The sequence below is a fragment of the Pseudochaenichthys georgianus genome, chromosome 8, assembly GCF_902827115.2.
Source record: "Pseudochaenichthys georgianus chromosome 8, fPseGeo1.2, whole genome shotgun sequence".
NCBI classification, from domain to species: domain Eukaryota; kingdom Metazoa; phylum Chordata; class Actinopteri; order Perciformes; family Channichthyidae; genus Pseudochaenichthys; species Pseudochaenichthys georgianus.
In genome coordinates this window covers 24,415,096-24,434,487 of record NC_047510.2, presented here as the reverse complement: position 1 = coordinate 24,434,487, position 19,392 = coordinate 24,415,096, and the positions used below count along the sequence as shown (strand labels likewise).

At 42.5% G+C, this 19,392-nt stretch overlaps 1 protein-coding gene across 1 annotated transcript; it reads right to left on the bottom strand.

Annotated features, from left to right (window-relative positions):
- Nucleotides 1-1,246: 1,246 nt before the first annotated feature.
- On the bottom strand, nt 1,247-17,316 carry srebf1 (sterol regulatory element binding transcription factor 1). The gene is made up of 19 exons (XM_034088815.2): nt 16,994-17,316; nt 12,888-13,499; nt 11,457-11,767; nt 11,206-11,313; nt 10,877-11,113; nt 10,651-10,765; nt 10,245-10,402; nt 9,881-10,094; nt 8,924-9,108; nt 8,530-8,791; nt 8,101-8,267; nt 7,634-7,802; nt 7,417-7,525; nt 7,160-7,269; nt 5,966-6,098; nt 5,681-5,846; nt 4,509-4,724; nt 3,646-3,757; nt 1,247-2,986 (listed from the first exon to the last, which is right to left on the bottom strand). The coding sequence occupies exons 1-19, from the start codon at nt 17,097-17,099 to the stop codon at nt 2,766-2,768; spliced, it is 3,711 nt and encodes a 1,236-aa protein (XP_033944706.2). The 5' UTR covers nt 17,100-17,316; the 3' UTR covers nt 1,247-2,765.
- Between the last annotated feature and the right edge of the window lie 2,076 nt (nt 17,317-19,392).

Here is a 19,392-nt window from a genome sequence, read left to right as displayed (position 1 = left end):
TTGGTATATGTCAGGCTTTGTTGTAATTCCGAAATTAACAGAAAAAAATGAAAAAACTAAACTCTGTTCAAGAGTGTTACCCCATTTCAACTGTGTGCACATTCAATATACAGTAGACGACGCCATCATCACTCGACAGGTTGCAAATCGGGGCTCCGAGGGTCCAACAGGGAGTCAGGTCATCTCACCTCATATCTATGTACAGTTCAGAAGTATTACTGTTACACATTGCCATCATGTATGATTATTTCACCCACAACATCATCGCAGAAAGACACACATTCACTCCAGATTTCATAACACTCCCGTCTGTTCGTGTATCTCAGATGTAGCCTCTTTCACTCTTCCATGCTATGTAACAACGCCCTGGACAGGGTGTGAGTTTAAGTACTGGTCATATCAAAAAGAGACATATTTAAGTATTAGAGCATAAAAGAAAGTGCAAAAACGCCACACCAAACGTTCTCTTTTATGAAGCTCATTATTTAATGGTGTATATAAGTATTTGAAGCTGTTTAAATGTAAGATGTGATGTACTAATATAATTGTGTATAGTATTTCCTAGAGATGTTTATTTTCTATAAAATGGAATATGTTATTGCTTATAAAATGTTATTAAAAGAATCCATTGATGAAAAAAAATTACCTTTTTTGGGAATGTCACTTGTCATAAGTTGGAGCATGTCGTTTTATTGATTTCCATGTCTATTTGTTTGAAATCGATGACACAGCATCACTTTGTTTGAAATGTTTTTTGTAACGCCAATGTTAAATATACCAGCACCTTTCATGCTGCTATGACCAACGCCTGCTCTTTTTGTCTTTCCTGAATACGCACTGACATCAACACCATTTGGATCTGCATGGCATCACCGGGCAAAGGGACCACAAGGAGTCATAACAGTGTTCATTATCAAAATGATGTCAACACTTCCAATCTGGTTATAAACATATCAAGCAATCACATTTGAGAAATTAAAGCCTTATCTTAACAACCTGCTTTTAATAAAGCAAATGATTACAGATAACTATTACCGATATCAATTAACCTTTGACATTTGCTTACAAAACGCCAAAGGAGATTCAGTTCAGAATAATCACAGATTTTCTTTGGTCAAAACTTGTTCTTGCCTTTTTCATTCAACCACAAGAAGAGCATAATTTCGAGTTTGGAAAAGGGAGACATTTAATTATGTGTATTACAATTACCCCCATTACAATGGAAAGCACCACAGGAAACTGTAAATCCTTCCTTACAAAATGCTTTAATATTTACATCATAAAGAGATGAAACCGAAGAACATGGAAGAGATGAAAATATATCAAAGTTAAAGAACACATGAATAACACCTTTAGACATTGCTATGACTCATTCATCTCAATCCATCATCTTTCAGTCTTTCACATTAGTGACACTTTAAAAAACATACTCGTTCTGAAACAAAAACACATGCCAACGATTTTTTTCTTTTTCTTACAGTCCTTTAAAAATCAACAACAATGTGTGATTCTCTAGGAACATTTAACTATAATGACTGAAAGAGCAAGTGTGGCTCTTCGTGTTGGAGCTAAAAAGGAAAACCAGTTTCACTACAGGCCCCCTTTGAATAAAAAACTAATCATTTGAAATGTTCTTCATTGCGTAACTTGTTGCAAAAGTGTTCCTCTGCAACTTTATAGTATTTAATCTTTGTGATACCAGAATTGGACGCTGCCAATATGGAAAAAAAAAAGTCGTAGCTGCATACGTGTGCAACAGTGCAAAAGGTCAATTGAGTCAGACGATGTGACGCAAATAACTTGCACTTGATTTTGACACCCATTGCCATGGCAACACATTACAGTAACTCCATTATATGGGCCTGGAGAAAAGCTACCAAATAAACTCAGTTTAGGGCAAGAAAATAAGCATTATCAATCTGCTTTGCAAAATACTTCTTACAGATTATAAATACATTTTGAAATATGTACACGGCAACACAAATAATGATCTCTATGAAAATAACTCCATAAAGCCACATTTCTATTTACCTCATTGAAATCAGCCTTGCAGGGCTAGTGCAGATTGACACATGGAGCGTCCAGTGGGTCACCTCGCCCTGGCTTCAAGTCAAACTTGATTCAAATAAACTTTAACACTTTGTGAACCGGCGGAGTGGCTTCCCACTGAACGAGCCCATGGGCGGACCAATCAAGTCCTTTTCCTCAACGAACAAGTGACGCCTCACTCTGCGGCCAATCAGAGCAGCCCGCCACTCCAACCCACTGAGCAGTCCTGCTTAAGGTGCATTTATGTCGAAAAGATCGGGGTAGGACTGAATAAGTGCAGGGCAAATATCTCTTTCATGCTTCACTCTCACACACGCATACACACACACACTCACACTCTCAATCATTCACACTGAACAGTCTACTTAGAGGACGTGACGGCTCCTCATTGTGGTCAAACTGTGGCACTGCAACCGAAAATGTTCTTATTCTGGTAATCCATAGCAACAAGAGTGTTACCTCTACACACACAGTGCGTCCTGATGTGGGGATTAGGTGTTGGCAGGGACAGTCCATGAAAGAAATCTGTCAGTTTGATATGAATCTGGATAGTTAAGTAAATCTGTTCAATAGCTGCACGCCAGAAATGCCAGAGAATGTGTGGCTGTGTCTCTGCTGATATTTTCTTTTTTGTCTGTGTGTTTTTGTATCTCAGAGATGTTTCTATATACAGTGTCCATACATGTCTCTCAGCCCCTCCCCAACCTTCCTGCTCTCTAGCTGTTGGTGACAGTAGTGCCGCTGCCCAGCTTGATGATCATTTGCTGGCAGTCGTGGAGGGTCCTCTTGTCTCCCAGCTTCTCCAGGGTGCGGGCAGCGTCTGCCAGCATGCCCACCCGTTGGCCGGGGGCCGAAAGGAAGGAGGGGGGAAGGTAGCGGCACGCCAGCATCACAGCCTCCGCCTGCTCCCGCTGGCCCGGCCGCGTCTCGCACTCCTCTGCACACAAAAACACAAAGAAACGTTGTTACCATGGTAATTTCTGAGGAGCTTTACGATGTACGATCAGCCACTGACGGGCAATCAGACTGCAGCAGCTTCTTGTTTAATTACTGATGGGATTTAGTGTTGTGAACAATTGGACAAAATAGATTAGAAGCTGATTAGAGCTACTATTTACCGCCATTCAGTGTATCCCAGCTTTTATTTAAAACGAAGCAAGAAAACACACATCTAAAACCGCTGCTTGGAGAAGAGCGGAATCCACAGTTGAAGTTTATCAGTAAGTTTCAAAAGCGTTTATTTGCCAACTGCTTTAAAGTTAATTAATTACAGCTTGATAACTCATTAATTAATATGCAATTAAGATTATGTTATCATAGCCTCCACATGGCCTACAATATCTGAGTATAGTCGATACACACAAAAAACCTACAGATGCTGAACGCCTGAATACATCTTTAAAAATATGATACCACCTTTAGTTGGTTTAATAGGCAATCCATAAATGTCAAATACATCAATAAACGGAATATATCCCATCTGGTAAATTAAGGTTTGTGGACAAACATAGAAATAGAACAGACAGTTAGAGCAGCAAAAAGTTAACTAACAATTGTTGTTGCATAGTTGATGAAAATATTAAAACAAACACACACCTGTTTTGGCTCCGGGCGTTGCCCTGCGTCGCAGCGAGCGATCCAGGAGCTGATGTGTGCGGGTGGGACTGGCCCCCGCCATCAGCCTGGCTGTAGCTTCATGAAGGAACAACTGGAAAGAGATGAAGGGAGATAAATGAGGAGGAGGGATGGTGACTCATACACATATCCAGCTCTACCTCAGAGAGACTTTGAAGCCTAGTGAATAACGCTGCTAAACACTTGCCTCAGGGGTGTATGTGTGTGTGTGTGTGTGTGTGTGTGTGTGTGTGTGTGTGTGTGTGTGTGTGTGTGTGTGTGTGTGTGTGTGTGTGTGTGTGTGTGTGTGTGTGTGTGTGTGTGTGTGTGTGTGTGTGTGTGTGTGTGTGTGTGTGTGTGTGTGTGTGTGTGTGTGTGTGTGTGTGTGTGTGTGTTGTGTAACACCTCCCATCTAATTTCCACAGAGAACTGCACCGTGGCCTGCCTGCAAATATGGGCACAGGAAGTATTTGGATGTATATACAGGACGCAATGCACTTCTCTTAATGTGTTGCCATGTTGGCTGACTGTTTGCCATTCCAGCCCTTGATGCCTGTGCCTCGATACTTTAAAATCGGTTTATGAGGATTTTATGAGTCATGGTTTTTTGTTTTTTTTTATAAACTTTTATATTTATTGAATTTTTGTTTGCATGATTAGTCATGGTTTTCAGTGCTTGACAATAAAACACAGGAGTTGGTGTATTCATCTTGTTTTGTGTCTGTCAATTGTGTTTGGATGTCTGCTTTTGTGTTAGAGTGAGAGGAAATCAAATTAGAAATCAGTATAGACAACATGAACGATACAAAAGACAATAGATTTCCTTTCAACTTTGCAGTACGTACTCTCCGCATTGCAGGTCTGAAGCTGTGTGCCAGTTTGCGTAGGGAGCTGAGATCTTGCTGAAAGCCTTGGAGCTCCGGTGGGGAGGCCTGGTGGACCCCCGCAGGGCCGCTGGTGCCCACCAACCCTGACCCCGCAGGACCGGCCCCCTGCTGCTGCAGGCGCCACACGTTGGTCCTCATCACCAACAGGAGATCACACAAGAGCAACTGGACAACCTAAAGAGAGAAATGGCCAAGAATAGGATACATTAAAATGCTATTGATGCAGTACAGTAACAGACTGATGACCTGGATACTGAAATTAGAGTGTAATTATTTTTTAAATAACATGGTAATTATTTTATGGTGTTAATGTACACGCTAAATCGTGGCGTTAATTGTAATTATAAGAAACAAACATTCAATACTCAGAAGGATAGCACAAAAGATCACAGAGATATTAGCCGGCTCCAGTCAAAGATGAAGGGCATTCTGTACCCTCATTATGTGTGTGTGTGTGTGTGTGTGTGTGTGTGTGTGTGTGTGTGTGTGTGTGTGTGTGTGTGTGTGTGTGTGTGTGTGTGTGTGTGTGTGTGTGTGTGTGTGTGTGTGTGTGTGTGTGTGTGTGTGTGTGTGTTCTGCTGTTAGTGGGCCAGCTCTGTGTTGCACTGCAGGAACATTGCACTCCGCTGAGACACACATGCAATGCAACTACAATGCACAACAGCTCTGGCCGCAGACGTGCACACACTGTGAGCTACCTATCCACCAGCATCACCATCTGCTGAGCGCCAGAGGGGAGACCACCACCCTATCACAGAGGAGCTGCTGCAGGGGGATTCACACTCTGTGGGAAAGTGTGTGGCGTTGTATTGTGAAATGTGTGTGTGTACTAAGTACCAAGTAATTATGTATGGGCAATTTTCTCTGTTTACAATATATGCACGCACATGTTTTGGCACATCTGTCACTCTGTGCATTTGCATTTTTTTGTATTTCTAATGCAAATGTGGTTGCCCTCATAAAACTAAAATATAATGAGCGCCTGTGTGTGTGTGCGTGCGTGTGCCTGTGTGTGTGTGTGTGTGTGTGTGTGTGTGTGTGTGTGTGTGTGTGTGTGTGTGTGTGTGTGTGTGTGTGTGTGTGTGTGTGTGTGTGTGTGTGTGTGTGTGTGTGTGTGTGTGTGTGTGTACCTTGTCTAAACTGGAGCTGTGGCAGTGGGGTCCGAGGTTGAGGCTGTCTCGAAGCAGAGCGCTGGCCTTGTCGCTGTAGCTCAGACTCAGCTGGCAGTTTTCAGGTTTGGACAGCAGAGCCCGCACCGCCCTGAATGTGTTCAGACACGCCTTGGGCAGGAGACTCCTGACAGAGCGAGGGATCAGAGAGACAGAGGACACAGGTTAAAGAAGAGGAAGTGTGTGTATGTGTGCCACACTCTTAGGCTGGCAGGGGACGTTCCTGTGTGTTCATGTCAAACTCACTCTGCGTTCTGCAGGCTGCGCGGCAGGTGCTCAACAGTTGGGTACAGTCTCTCTGCTGCGGCGTCATCTCCTTGGAGCCAATTGATAATCACCACGGTAACCGAGGACCACCACTTGGAGTGGGGGTCGCAGCCTGGAAGTTGGAACAAATACGGTGAAAAGCGAGACACCCACAGACAAACAATAAAATGCAAGTATTTGAATCCCCCATTGCCCACTTTCACATTTAACATGAATTAGAGTGCGGACACACACACACACACACACACACACACACACACACACACACACACACACACACACACACACACACACACACAGATACACACACAGATACACACACACACACACACACACACACACACACACACACACACACACACACACACACACACACACACACACACACACACACACACACACACACACACACACACACACACACACACACACACACACACACACACACACACACACACACACACACACACACACACAGTCTGTAGTTTGACCTCTGAATCAATCCGTTTCACCCCTCTGGCGTAATCACAACATGCGGAGAGAAAGCTGCCATTTTAACGACTCCCTCATTTGGGAAAATTACTCCATTTAACATTTGGGCAACACGAACAAACTTCTGACACTGTGAGCAACCTGAGGCTCTGCCAAGAAAAGTCTCCTAATAAAATCCCTGCTCCCTCCCTCCCTCCCTCCCTCCCTCCCTCCTCTCAAGGTGATCACAGATTTGACAGCACTGAAGATAGATGAAGCAATCTAGTGGATGCCTCCCTTTCACCGAGTCCCCTTTCGCTCAGATGTGTGATCATTGAGGACAAAGGAACGTGGAGGGAGTGTGCAAGTCAACCAAGTGGAAATGAGGTTACTCAATCTCGATAGTGTAAGAATTAACTTTATCCATCCACTTATTATTTTGCAAGCACATTAGGAAAATCAAACAGTCAGGGGAAGGTGACTGAAGGATGCTGCAAAGGCAAATTCAATTATCTCAGATAGAAAAGTAGTAATGAAGGAAGGAGCCCTAATCGAAAACTCAATGTGTTGATGGGACCAAGCAACAGAAGCAGTCTTAGTCAGTAAGAGTTTGGTTGCCATGGTTTAAAAATATGTTTTTAGTCAGTGTCTTTAAAGTGCTTGGTTTGCGTCTCCTCGTGTAAATAAAGGACAGGCACTTACCGGTCACAGTGGCCATATTGGAGCCGATGGCAAAGGACTGGGAGGTGGCTCCAGCAGCATCTGATGCACTTATCAACAACTGGAGATACTCCAGGGCATCAGCATACTCCCTGAGGAGGGAAACACACTGAATGGTTATTCTCCACCACAAATATTACGACCCGTTCATTTTTTAGTTATGCTATCCTTTGTTTATTGTCCAAATGTAAATGGTATACACATTTCAGTTTGGCAAACAGTATTAAAAACGTTCTCACCCTTCTCCCTGGTCGGGGCTCTTCTCTCCGTGAGGCTGAGCCACACAGTACAGCGCTTTCTCCAGGAGGTGTTCCCTGAAAGCCTGAGTCACCTGGGCCAGAGGATCCACTGTGAGAGCACCAAGAGACCATTAACATGAGGAATACAACTGTGTGCGTGTTCAAAACAGAGGTCAAGGCCACATGGAGTGTGTACTACATTTTTGTCTGCACTGACCAGTATTGCCCGCCTGGCTGTAGATGCTTTCTTTAGGAGTGCTGCGAATAGCCCAATCCCCATCCACAAAGAAGCGATGACCTAGAGGGTGACACAGCCACTGCATAGCTGGAGGAACGCTGCCGCTGGACGACAGGCACGCCTGGCGGGCGCTGCTCAGGAAAACACGCTATCGGGAATAAAAAACGAAGTTAAGTTCACTTTCATTTCTAACATAAATTGATTATGGAGAGAACAACACAGCTTATAGGTCACAAATGATGTTTCCTCAGGTCCCAAGGTCATGTTAATGAAACACGAGCCAAACATAACCTCTAAATTACTTGCTGTTAAGTGAATACTATTTGAACTCTAAACAGAATAATGTGCAAAAGCGTCATTCTGACAGCATCCAAGCATAAAATATTCAATGATATATGTCAAACGTAGCAATTGGCTTTGTGCATGTGCAAACTAAGCGGACTTACAGAAGTAAAATGCAGGATCCTTGGCATGCTGGCTTTGACCCGTAGAGCTGCGGACACGTAGACCTCAGCCAGACTGGCTACAGGCAGACAGGAGCCAGCACACTCTGCCAGGTTCACTGCACTCAGAGCCATGTGCACTGCTGACAGGTGGCTGCCATTCAGCTTACCTGTACGCACAGAAATAAGACAAGAAAATTATATGTATATGTTTTGAATATATATATATATATACACATATATATACACAACAGTGATAGAATAATCCGGAAAAGGCTTTGCAACGTAAGCCAATAAACCTTTTTTCTTCTTATCATCATAAGCTGACGGAGCTTTAGTCACCTGATATTCTGCCACTACAATTAGCCACCAGAGAGTGTGCATTCTCCCACACCGATTTAATTTAGAAACAGTGTTTTCTCACCAACCCACCTGTCATGTGAAGCTGGTGCAGGCGGTGGTAAACCAGAGCGGCGTCCCGGCTGCTTTTGCAGGCGTCCTCCTTCAGGGGGCGGTCAGACCGCAGCCCTCCTGCCCTGGCAGCCAACCAGCGGCCCACCCAGAGGCGCTGGAGGCAGAACCTTAGCAGGGACCAGAGCGCAGAACAGGCCAGGTCCAACTGGGAGATGGGTAAGGGACGACCAAGAGCCTTTAGACACGTCCACAGGTTCTGACTGGCCTGGGCGAAATCTCCCTGGGGAGGAAGAAATAAGAAGAGATTAAATGAAACTCCTCAGGAAGAGTGCTGGCATGTACAGCTATCCTTTGGAATGTAACGTTTCTTCAAAACGTTTTATCTGTGTGTATTGAGTAAAAGGAAACATACTCTAGCCAGGTCCAGGTCAGCCTGCTTGCGGTGCCTCCAGAACAACACAGAGGATCCAGAGTGTGGTCTGGTTACAGGCTCTCCATACACCAGCAGTCGGACCAGAACCCCTGACACCAGAACACCGTTCACCAGCCACACCAGTAAGGTTGGCAGCATCCAGTCCATCCAGCCCCACGACTCCGCTGCAGAAAACACCTTTCATTTAATATTTTGTAGTCATCATTTAAACTTAGACCAACATTTCAAGATTGTTGAAGTCATTATTGTCTAATCTAAATTGTTACTTTAAATAAAGTATGTAAAACTTAGTTTACCGTTTACAGTAAACTGGATTTTTTTTCTGTTTGTTTATTCCACAAGTCAACTTGAATTGATGTTTTGATTATCATCAAGGATATGCTAGCTCCGGTTTCCTTCGCGTCTGATGTGAGACGCCATGAAATACAAAACGAACAAACAAATGGTTGATTTCAAATATTGAAATATTTTGTAGTATATTTAGCTAATTAGTTAGCATAATTCAAGGAGAACTTTGAAATTCAAGCATATTCCTTACATTATTGTTAAAAATTCCAGAAAAATGTAATATATGTTTTCCACGAAAATCATAACATGAAGTAGGGCTGCTCGATTATGGCAAAAATCATAATCTCGATTATTTGGGTCAATAATTGATATCACGATTATTAAAAACGAGTATCCATTTACTTTGAAAACATCAATTTATTGAAAAAGAAAATGTGTAGTATGTTTTTAACAGTTGATTACCCTGAACTTTAAGTATAATTCAATTGAAAAACCAATAAAAATCGATTATGTTGTTTTCATAATCGTGGCAAGACAAAATCGTAATTGCGATTAAAATACTATTAATTGAGCAGCCCTAACATGAAGTCGGGGCCCTTAAATTTCCGAGCAGCTAATTTCTGTGACTCTCTACTGACTTCATTCTACCTGCGATATCCACGCCCAGGACGCTCCTTCCTGTGTGAGGTGTGGCTGCTGAGCTTCCAGCTGAGCTGCTGCCGGATGCGCAGAGCAGGGCAGCCAGAGGGTTGAGAGAGAGGAAGAGGAAGGTGAAGGCGCACAACGCCATGCGGGAACGGTCCAACATGCCACCAGCGCTGCCTCCTGCTGCGGATTTGTCCACGATGCCCACCGTAGGCTGCTGAGTTGAAGAGAGACAAGAGAGATACATTTATATAAGCAAACATAATGATTGACAGAGACTGTAACGTCATATTTTATTCTGTTTATGAAGTACAATGGTGATGGCCCTGATTCTAAATACGGCATGAATCATGCAAAGCTTTAATACCTTAGTGTCCTCCACCATCGGACTGTCGGGCTCTGAGTCACTGCTACAGTGAGAGAAAGAGGTGGGGGAGCCCACGTCAGAAGCAGGTGGGGTGGGCAGCTCATTCTTCACATCAGCCGGTGTATCGACCTCCATGGCAACCAGGTCCTTGAGAGACTCTGAAGAAAGGAAAGACGCGGAGAACAGTTAGAAGGTCAATCAGCGGGGCAACAGTAAAGACATCTTCAACACTCAATTTCATCTACTCAGACGCTGTAGAGGACTGTTTTCATTGCTGTCAATTCAGGATAACAGTAGCTAACTAAGACCTCATCACAAAAGGTCAACTGAATGACTTCAAGAAATAGAAATTAATTGTAGAGACCTGTTATGGAATAAAGAAGAGTGACAGGTTTTAAGCACGTACTGTTTTTCTGGGCGGCCATTTTAAACGCCATGTTCTCCTGTTTGAGCTTCTGGTTGGTCGACTGCAGGAAACGGATGTAATCGAGGGTTTTCCTCAGCACTGCAGACTTGTTGAGCTACAAGAAAGAAGAAACATCACATTATAAGCTTCTTCCTCTTTTCAATGTTGATTGAGAGATTTTTCTTTGACAAGGATATATTGTAATGCAGATAAATATCTTTCTTACCTTGGCCTCGGAACCAGCCACCATATCTTTGAGCTCGAGAATTTTGTCATTAATAGAGGACCGGTAACGCTTCTCAATTGCATTGTGGGCTGTGCGCTTCTCTCCCTTGTGTGGCACGCCAAACGGCTTGCCGCTGATGGCAATGCGGTTAATGGGCATCTTATCAGTGTCCATCATGACTGGCACCGTGGTCAGGATGGTGCCACCGCCCATAAAGGCCTGGAAGGGCAAAGACCGCTAAAAATAGAGAAAGACAGTTCCATAAAGTATGCACAGTAAATCACATTTTGATTATTGTATGAAATAAGGGTTGCATTTGATGTGCCTACCTGCAGTGAAGTGCTCTGTACTGGGGTGGTGCTGGACAGGGAGGTGGAGGAAGCCATAGTAGTCAGCAGCAGAGACTCCGCCTTGATGAACTGCGGCTGCAGCAACAACTGAAAAGATACACACACAAAATAGACAAAATATCAGTATAGATGCACAGTTCTGCTCTTGGCTCCGTAAAACACAAACAATGAGTACACTGAATTTGATTTGCATGTAGAAGTACATTCAGGTGCCAGTCTGAAACACTTACAGGTACTTGCTGCATTTGCTGCATTTGCTGTACTTGCTGCACTTGCTGCATTTGCTGTACTTGCTGTACTTGCTGCATTTGCTGCACTTGCTGCACTTGCTGCACTTGCTGCACTTGCTGCACTTGCTGCACTTGCTGCACTTGCTGCACGTTGGGTGCGATGGTTTGCATCGGCGGGCTCACTGACGTGGCCATGAGGGGAGACGTGGTGGTCAGCCCTTGGAGCTGAGCCTGGATGGTCATTGGCTGAATACTTGGAGGCGAGGATGACAGGATGGTGGTGGGTTGGCTCACACTGCTGGGACTGGCAGCTGGAAAATAGTTGCAAAATATTATTTTAACCTTCATTCAAGGATGTATAATTGCAATATCCACATTTTATAACATGCCTTTTAGAAACTTGATAATGCAATTCAAAGTTCTAATGTAGTTCTACAGTGTATTGAATCATTGGATAACACCCTATTTATGCAACAACAAAAATACCCCTATATCCTTACAATATAAATATGTTTGAACAGTCAGATTCCAGTACTCAAACAACAAACCTACTTTGACTTTTTGCAGTTGAAAATCATACAAAAATAAAGAAAAGACCAATCATTACATTGCATCAGTGGATGGTATCATCTTATTTCTGCTTTAAGCGCAATCTTTAAATATTAACTCAGATTAAGTTGATATATATCAGATTTAAAAAATCCAGTATTTGTACTCCTGTGATGTGGCACATTGTGAAATCTTTTTATGATCTTTGAATCTTAAATGACCTTTCACATCCTTAAAATATTTTATTAGCTACTATTAATCAGATAGAAATAAATACTAGTTATTATTGGTTTTAAATGAAACTATTACATTTGACACAACATTATTATCCTGGGTTTCTCTGTCAATAGGTGAAATACCATCCCACTGGAAGTAAGTGTCAGCAGCATTCAGTGTGTAATCTTTTGTTTCTTATCAGATCTATCTGGGTTGGAATTTACAATCACCTGTCAGTAAGACAAACGTGGAGTTTTAAAAAATAGTAATAAACATTTATTGCATCCAAGACATTATAAAAATAATGTTTATTTGACTACAAAGCATTTTTATTTAGCTCGCAGACTGTCACACCGCAGAGCAAAGTCTATAAGATTAGGAATTGGATAGATTCAGTTAAGGTTGAGTGACCTCGTGACCATTATAAATGCAATACACTTTGCTGGGCAGTGAGGTTACATTAGGGTGTCATTTATGATTATTTTGGAAAATGTCTTGACTTTACATTTATAAATTGCACCACATGCAAAAGCTAAAAACCAAAAAATTAAGCATTGTCCAAAAACTGAAACTGCTGATCCAAGTAGGTCCTAAAAATGTCCATAACGAAATAGAAGCTCCTCTTAGCACTGCAATAAACCCTTATGATGATTAAAGAGTGCTTACTTGTGTAGCTGTTCACGGTGCTGTAGTTGATCAGGATCTGTTGGGACTGAGGCTGGATATGAAGTGCCTGTTGCTGGGGCTGAAGCTGAGGCAGGGGCTGGGGCGGAGGAGGAGATGTCGGGGCTGGCGCAGTGAAGATGGCCTGAGGCGTGGAGGTGAAAGCTGGGTTTGGTGTTGGTGATCCATGAGGTGAAGCTGCCTTTGCCGGGGCCGACGGGCTGAGAATGGGTTGTGGCTGCTCCACCTGGGGCTGTCTGAGGGCCTGGGCCTGTGGGGGGGAGGCCGGCTGAAGCCTTTGTGTGGAGTTGGGTACCTTGGCCAGGGGGGACAGCTGAAAGGTGGGAGGCTGGAAGGCCTTGTCTGGGGTGGAGGAGCTGCGGATGATGGGAGGGCCCAGGAGTGCATCCAGGTGGGGGCTACTGCTTAGGATGGAGGAGGAAGGTGGAGGTGGAGGTACAGAAGTGGTGGTGGTGGTTGGAGGGGAAGGTAAGATGATAGACTGGACTAGACTCAATCCAGGAAGCTCTTGGGTGGGAAGGGGCACTGTGTATGGGGGGTTATCAAACAGTCCTCCAAACTCCATGTCCTGGTTGTTGATGAGCTGTAGCATGTCTGAAGAGAGAGGTAAATTCACAACTATCAACACTGCCACTGACTTGCAATATGTTTCAGTTGCAATTGGTTCTAAACCAATATTTACATACATGTTTACAGTATTAACTATATAAGAAAGGGAGAGAGCCCTCATAAGAAAGCTACAGAATAAAATAGTACATTTTCAAAATGATTTAATCACTGTATAAAAAAAAAATAATGCAAGCATCAATTACAAATAATAAATGCTGACATACAGAGTAAAAACATAACAAAACTGTGCACAAAAGACCACCCAAGTAACAGATTTCAACCCCTGTGCAGTCATACTATTATTATATTGCTGCAGTTATGGGTGAAGGCAGTACAAAAGACGAGCAGAAAACACTCATGTATTGTGAAAAAAGAGTTGTGAAAGTAACATGATTTTGGTCTTGAACATATGAACATTAGATATCTTTAAATTACCCATAAGGTATTTTTCCTATATTGAGTAATGAACTTGAATAACAATGGTTCAAACTGTAATAATCTTCAAGGTGAATTCAAGGCACTGTTAGATGTATTACTCTAGAACAGGGCTCTCCAACACGTCGATCGCGAGCTACCGGTAGCTCGCGGGCAGCTTTTCAGTAGCTCGCCGCTCGATTATCGATTATAGCGTAGTAAGGTTGCTTCTTGATTTTTCGGCCGCGGCTGGACAATAACGTTTTTTTATTTTAGAATTGTTTCTGTCACACGAATATCAAATTGGTCCAGTGATCAATGAACAGACGTGACAGCGGCACAGCGACACCACACACAGACCAGTCTGCTTTCTCCAGCAACACCAGTCCAGAACCAACAGCAGAATGACCCGCTCTGAATCAGGCCCGTGTCGCTGCGGCACACACACAGGGAGGGATTTGTGTTTTTTGAAAAACACTCGTTATCGTCATGTCAGGTTTTTGGTGGATTTAATCAAGTCTTGGATTGCAGAGTATGGATGTCCTCTTGCTATTTTCAGTTGATAAATACTTGTGTGAAGTTTGTGAAGGCAGGAGGAAATAAGCTTCCGCGATCACCGTCTCCTCTCCGTTCCTCCAAACCCCGCCCCCTCCCTGAAAATAATGAGTGACAGGCTGACAGTGACCCGATAGAAACTTTATTATTCACTTAATCACTGATTGAGATATGAATGATGAAGCTAACTTAGTCTCATACATTCATGGGATTAATGTAACAGTAAGACAGAGAATGTGAGTGTGCACCCACATGCACTATTTTTGTTTTCATAATGCTGTCTGCTGTGTTTATATATACAGTCTATGGTTCAGACTCAAGTCATGTGTGTGATGCCACATTCAGGACCTTCAGTGTCCTTTTTTTAACAGAAGACCGTAGCTAGAAGCTGCAGCTAGACCGCAGAAGTATTAGTTTTTTGTTTTTGAGGATGGAACAATTTCACACACAGATATAGGGATGCTAGACCTATACACTTGGTTTATTATGGTTTATAATTTCATGTCAAGATGAAGAAGAAGATGAAAAAGAAGGCTGAACTGGTCAGTGTCAATCCTGTGGAGATGGAGGTTATAAATCTCCAAAATCATGTTCAGTTTAAGTCTCAGCAAAACTCACAACATGTCTGGAGCCTTGAAGACCCAGAAAACTATAAGAACATTCACCAAGCAGCACTGAACACGTCTGCTTTATTTGGTTCTGTTCTACAGACTTTTGTGAAGCAGCTTTTTCTGGCATGAATGTCATGAAATCTAAATACAGAACAAGACTGACTGATGAACATGTAAATGACTCTATTAGAGTGAACCTAAGTGGGTACACTCCAGCATACACCTGTGTGGTGGACTCCAGCAGTGCCATTCATCTCACTAACTGTATACGATGCTTGTCAGGTGGTGATTAAGGACATGTGAATGTTCAGTGACTTACTTACTATGTGGGCCATAATAATATGTGAGACATTTTCGTTTTCTTGGACCTTGATGTGAAGTTAAGATTTGTGATAAGCTTTAGGTATTGCAATTTCACACGTGTACAAAAGTATAGCTTAATTCAACTGATGAGTGCTATGTGAATAAATGTAAGTGATGTGATGCAAGTAGCTCTTGGCCACTTTCATTTTTTCAAAGTAGCTCTAAGATGAAGAAAGGTTGGAGACCCCTGCTCTAGAAAGATGCAAAATTAACCAACTATTTTATAATCTCCCAATTTGATCTGATGAAGTGGCACACATAGCTGAAAAATAAAAACTGCGTGTATGTGGTATCTGCAGTGAAACCATAGCAGTGAAACGCAGCTCTCTGGAATTACAGTGCACTGTTTTGTATGAGGTGATCGCTCTTGTCCAATCAGAGCGCGTCTCAGGGACTTGCTATGCCGATCAGCCCAAGACAGGGAAAAGAGCGAGCGCTGTCTGTGGCTGCGCGCGAGGTTACCATCGAGCAAAATCACACAGGGTTACTGTCGGTCAAATTTAGGAAGGTGACGAGTAGGTCTGCAGGATGTGCTTTCCCGAGTAGAGTTTACGCAGTGTTGCTTTCACAAATAACTTTTAACAATAACATCTGGATATCTGGAAAATCCCAAGGAAAACAATATTATAATGGCTAATTGAACAATGGTTTCTTGAAAATAACATCAAACGAGTGATCTGAATACCGTTATGACACATACATAAACAGTTGCATTTATTAAGATTTGCACTAGCTTTCAATATAAAAAAATAAATAAACGTGTAAGAAGAATATCACCATTACACATTCATAAACAGTTTAATTAATTAAGATTGGCACTAGTTTTCAATATAAAAAAATAATAAACGAGTAATGTGAATATCACTATGACACACATAATAAGCAATTGATATTAAGATTTTTACTAGTTGAAAATGTTGAAAGATATTACTACAAACGTAAATAAGCACGTGTTTAAACAGGAATACGAAATGTTTCATTGGAGCATATTGTAAGAATAATACTTTTAAGACACATTTTCTACATATCATGTGTAAAGTCGGTCAACCGAGGCGGTGTGAACCCATGAAGGAGGAATGAACGGCAGTAACCCCTGTCTGTGGAGTTGGGGGCGGGGCGCACGACCACCTAGCTGCACGTTAGCCTCACCGACTAGCATTAGAATACCCTCTCATATTTTATGTTAGAAAGATTGTACGATAGCATTCGTTCCGATAGTACAAGAGAACAATGTAAACAAGACCGCCTTTCACCTCAGAACCGAAGCAAGCCTCTAAATAAATGAGTTAGCTGAATAGAAGCTAGTCTAGCTAATGATAAAAGCTACGTTGTGAACTGAAACATTTAATAACCACTGTTAGGGCTTTAAATTCGTATGCATGAGATGTATATTACATATTAGGAGTAAAACACATGATGCAAGCCAACAAAACACACATAGCATGCAGAAGGTTAATTTATAAGCAGTGTTGTTGGTTTAGCTGCAAACCTTAACACGACTGGATTAGCTAGCACACACACTGTCACGTTTCTTACCATCAATGTCGCTTAGGAGAGCCGTGTCAATATCATTCGGGTCATGAAGCGATAGAGTTGGATCCAAGTTATCCAACGAAGGATCGTCAAAAGACATGCTGTTCATCTTTACTCTAGTGTGTGGCTCCAATGTAGACTTGACTGGCTGTAGAATCGCTCAGAGAAGAAACACTTGTCACGTCCCTACATTTGCCAAAACGTCTGATCCAGAGTCTACCTGAAACAACGTGAGCTGCAACTTTTTTATTGTGTGTCAACTAACTGCTCACTCCTACCCCCATGATCATGCAGGGAAACTTGTCAAACCAAAGCCAAACACTGGAGCTCATTCAGTACTAACATGCTTACAGAGGCAGCCTGGAGAACCCACCCCGATCGTGATTGACAGGCGCGACAGCCAATCACTGCCCGAGTACCAGATTCCCACGTCTCCTGTTTCTCAGGGTTGTTTTGATTATTTGACTGAAGGTGACAGCAGCATGTGGAGCTCATGCAGCGAGGGAAGAAATACTATTGATTCAAGACATATTACTCTAGTAAAATAGAAATGCCACAATCCAAAAAAAATGATATACAAGTCAAAGTCAAGATTCAAAATGTTACTGAAGTAAAACTAACACTGTTTCCCTCTGAGATGCAATGGAATAGAAGTATAACGTATTGGATAATGGAGAGACTATTGTAAAGGACAATTTTGTCCAAAGTGTAAACAGTACTTGCGTGGGTAAATTAACCTATCAATAAGCATGTTATAGTACAACACACTGGTATACTGGCTCCAGAATACCTAAATATATCTATTGTAAAAGTATTATAACATTGTTATCTACTCTGTTTACATTTCATGTGTTTTATATAAAATCAAGCACCCTGTGTATTTTCAGGGAAACAGCATGGATTTGTTTGGTTTTAGGTGGGCTTGACCCTAACAGCCAATGAGAGCCAAGCAGGCGTGAGCTACTGAAAGCAAGTGTGTTTGACTCACACCAGCGGCTCTTCATGTGGAGCCAGTGAAACCGACCAATGAGAAGCTCAGGAGCCGAGTGGGGTGATCTGACATCACATATCTGGGTAAGTGATTACATCATGTGTTTCTATTTTAGCAGCAGGGGAAATAACCTGAAGAAATATATATGAAATACCAAATCCAATAATTCAGTGTACAGATAAACTTCAAATTTGTCTTTGCAAATGAACACTTCAAGTAAACAACAAGCACATATTATTAAAAATGTAAATAAATGGCAAGGCACACTTCATTTATAGATCATCAGCTAAATTAAAGCTATGATGTGAAAACACTGAAAACAAAAGGGGGACACCACAAAAGCATAGTGGGGAAATAGGTCAGTGACCTAGAGTAGCACTGCAAAGTTGTTGTCAGTGACGGGATGTTAAAAGCCTGTCAGCCTGGGGCCTATACTACGAACCTGGTTCAACCTAACCTGGATATGTTTGAGTTAGCCGGTTGGCCTAATCCAAAACATACGCGCTCTCGCTAAACTGTACTACGACGCTGGTTATCAAGTGGATCGCCAGCCGTGTCCTATCTAGTTAGGTGCGCGTTCACATGAAAGGGGTGGTATTTGGAGCATTCGACCAATCACAAACATGGAGAAGCGTACTGACAACACAGCGTCATACTTCCTGAATGAAAAGTGAACTTTAATACTAGTCAAAAATGAAGAAGTTAAACTTTAAACATCCATGACTTAAACACTTTATCCAGGATAAAAGCCACATAGCTGCACCTGCAAGGTGAATACAGCTGGAAAAAGAAAAAGTGTTTGAATGCGTACATTAACAGGTTTATGATATCACTGCCCCGTCTAAAACACGATCTGACTTGAATTACATTTGTCTCGAGTGTTTCGTCAACTTATGTGTTGCTTAAAATAATACTTCTGCATACAGTATGTGACACTGTGAGTGTTGCACGGCCAGATACGGCTCAGCTGACTCAGATAAGGAGATATATGATACATTATGAAGTGATATGCCGCGGACTGTACTTAATGTACTCTGATCCGGTTACTTATGTTGTGGCCGATATTTAAGTAAGCTTTCTTAACGCTAATGTTATAATAGTCAGATTGCTCTGAAGATGGAGGTGATATTCTATTCATGTTCACGTTCACACAGTCGGTGATTTTTGCCGGCCGTCTTTCCTGCGACGGCAGTTTTTCTGTATTTCCTTTCTCCTGTACTATGACTTGATCGCTTTAAACTCCGCACACTGAGCTCTGATTGGTCAGCAGGCGGTGCTTTCACTGAGTTGAGCTCTTAGCCTGCAACCTAACCTGCTCCCGACCAGGTTAGCTGCTTAGCATATATTACCATGGAGATCTAGCCTGCTAAAAAGAGAACCAGCTTCGGATGACCGGAAAGCCGGAGTTTTC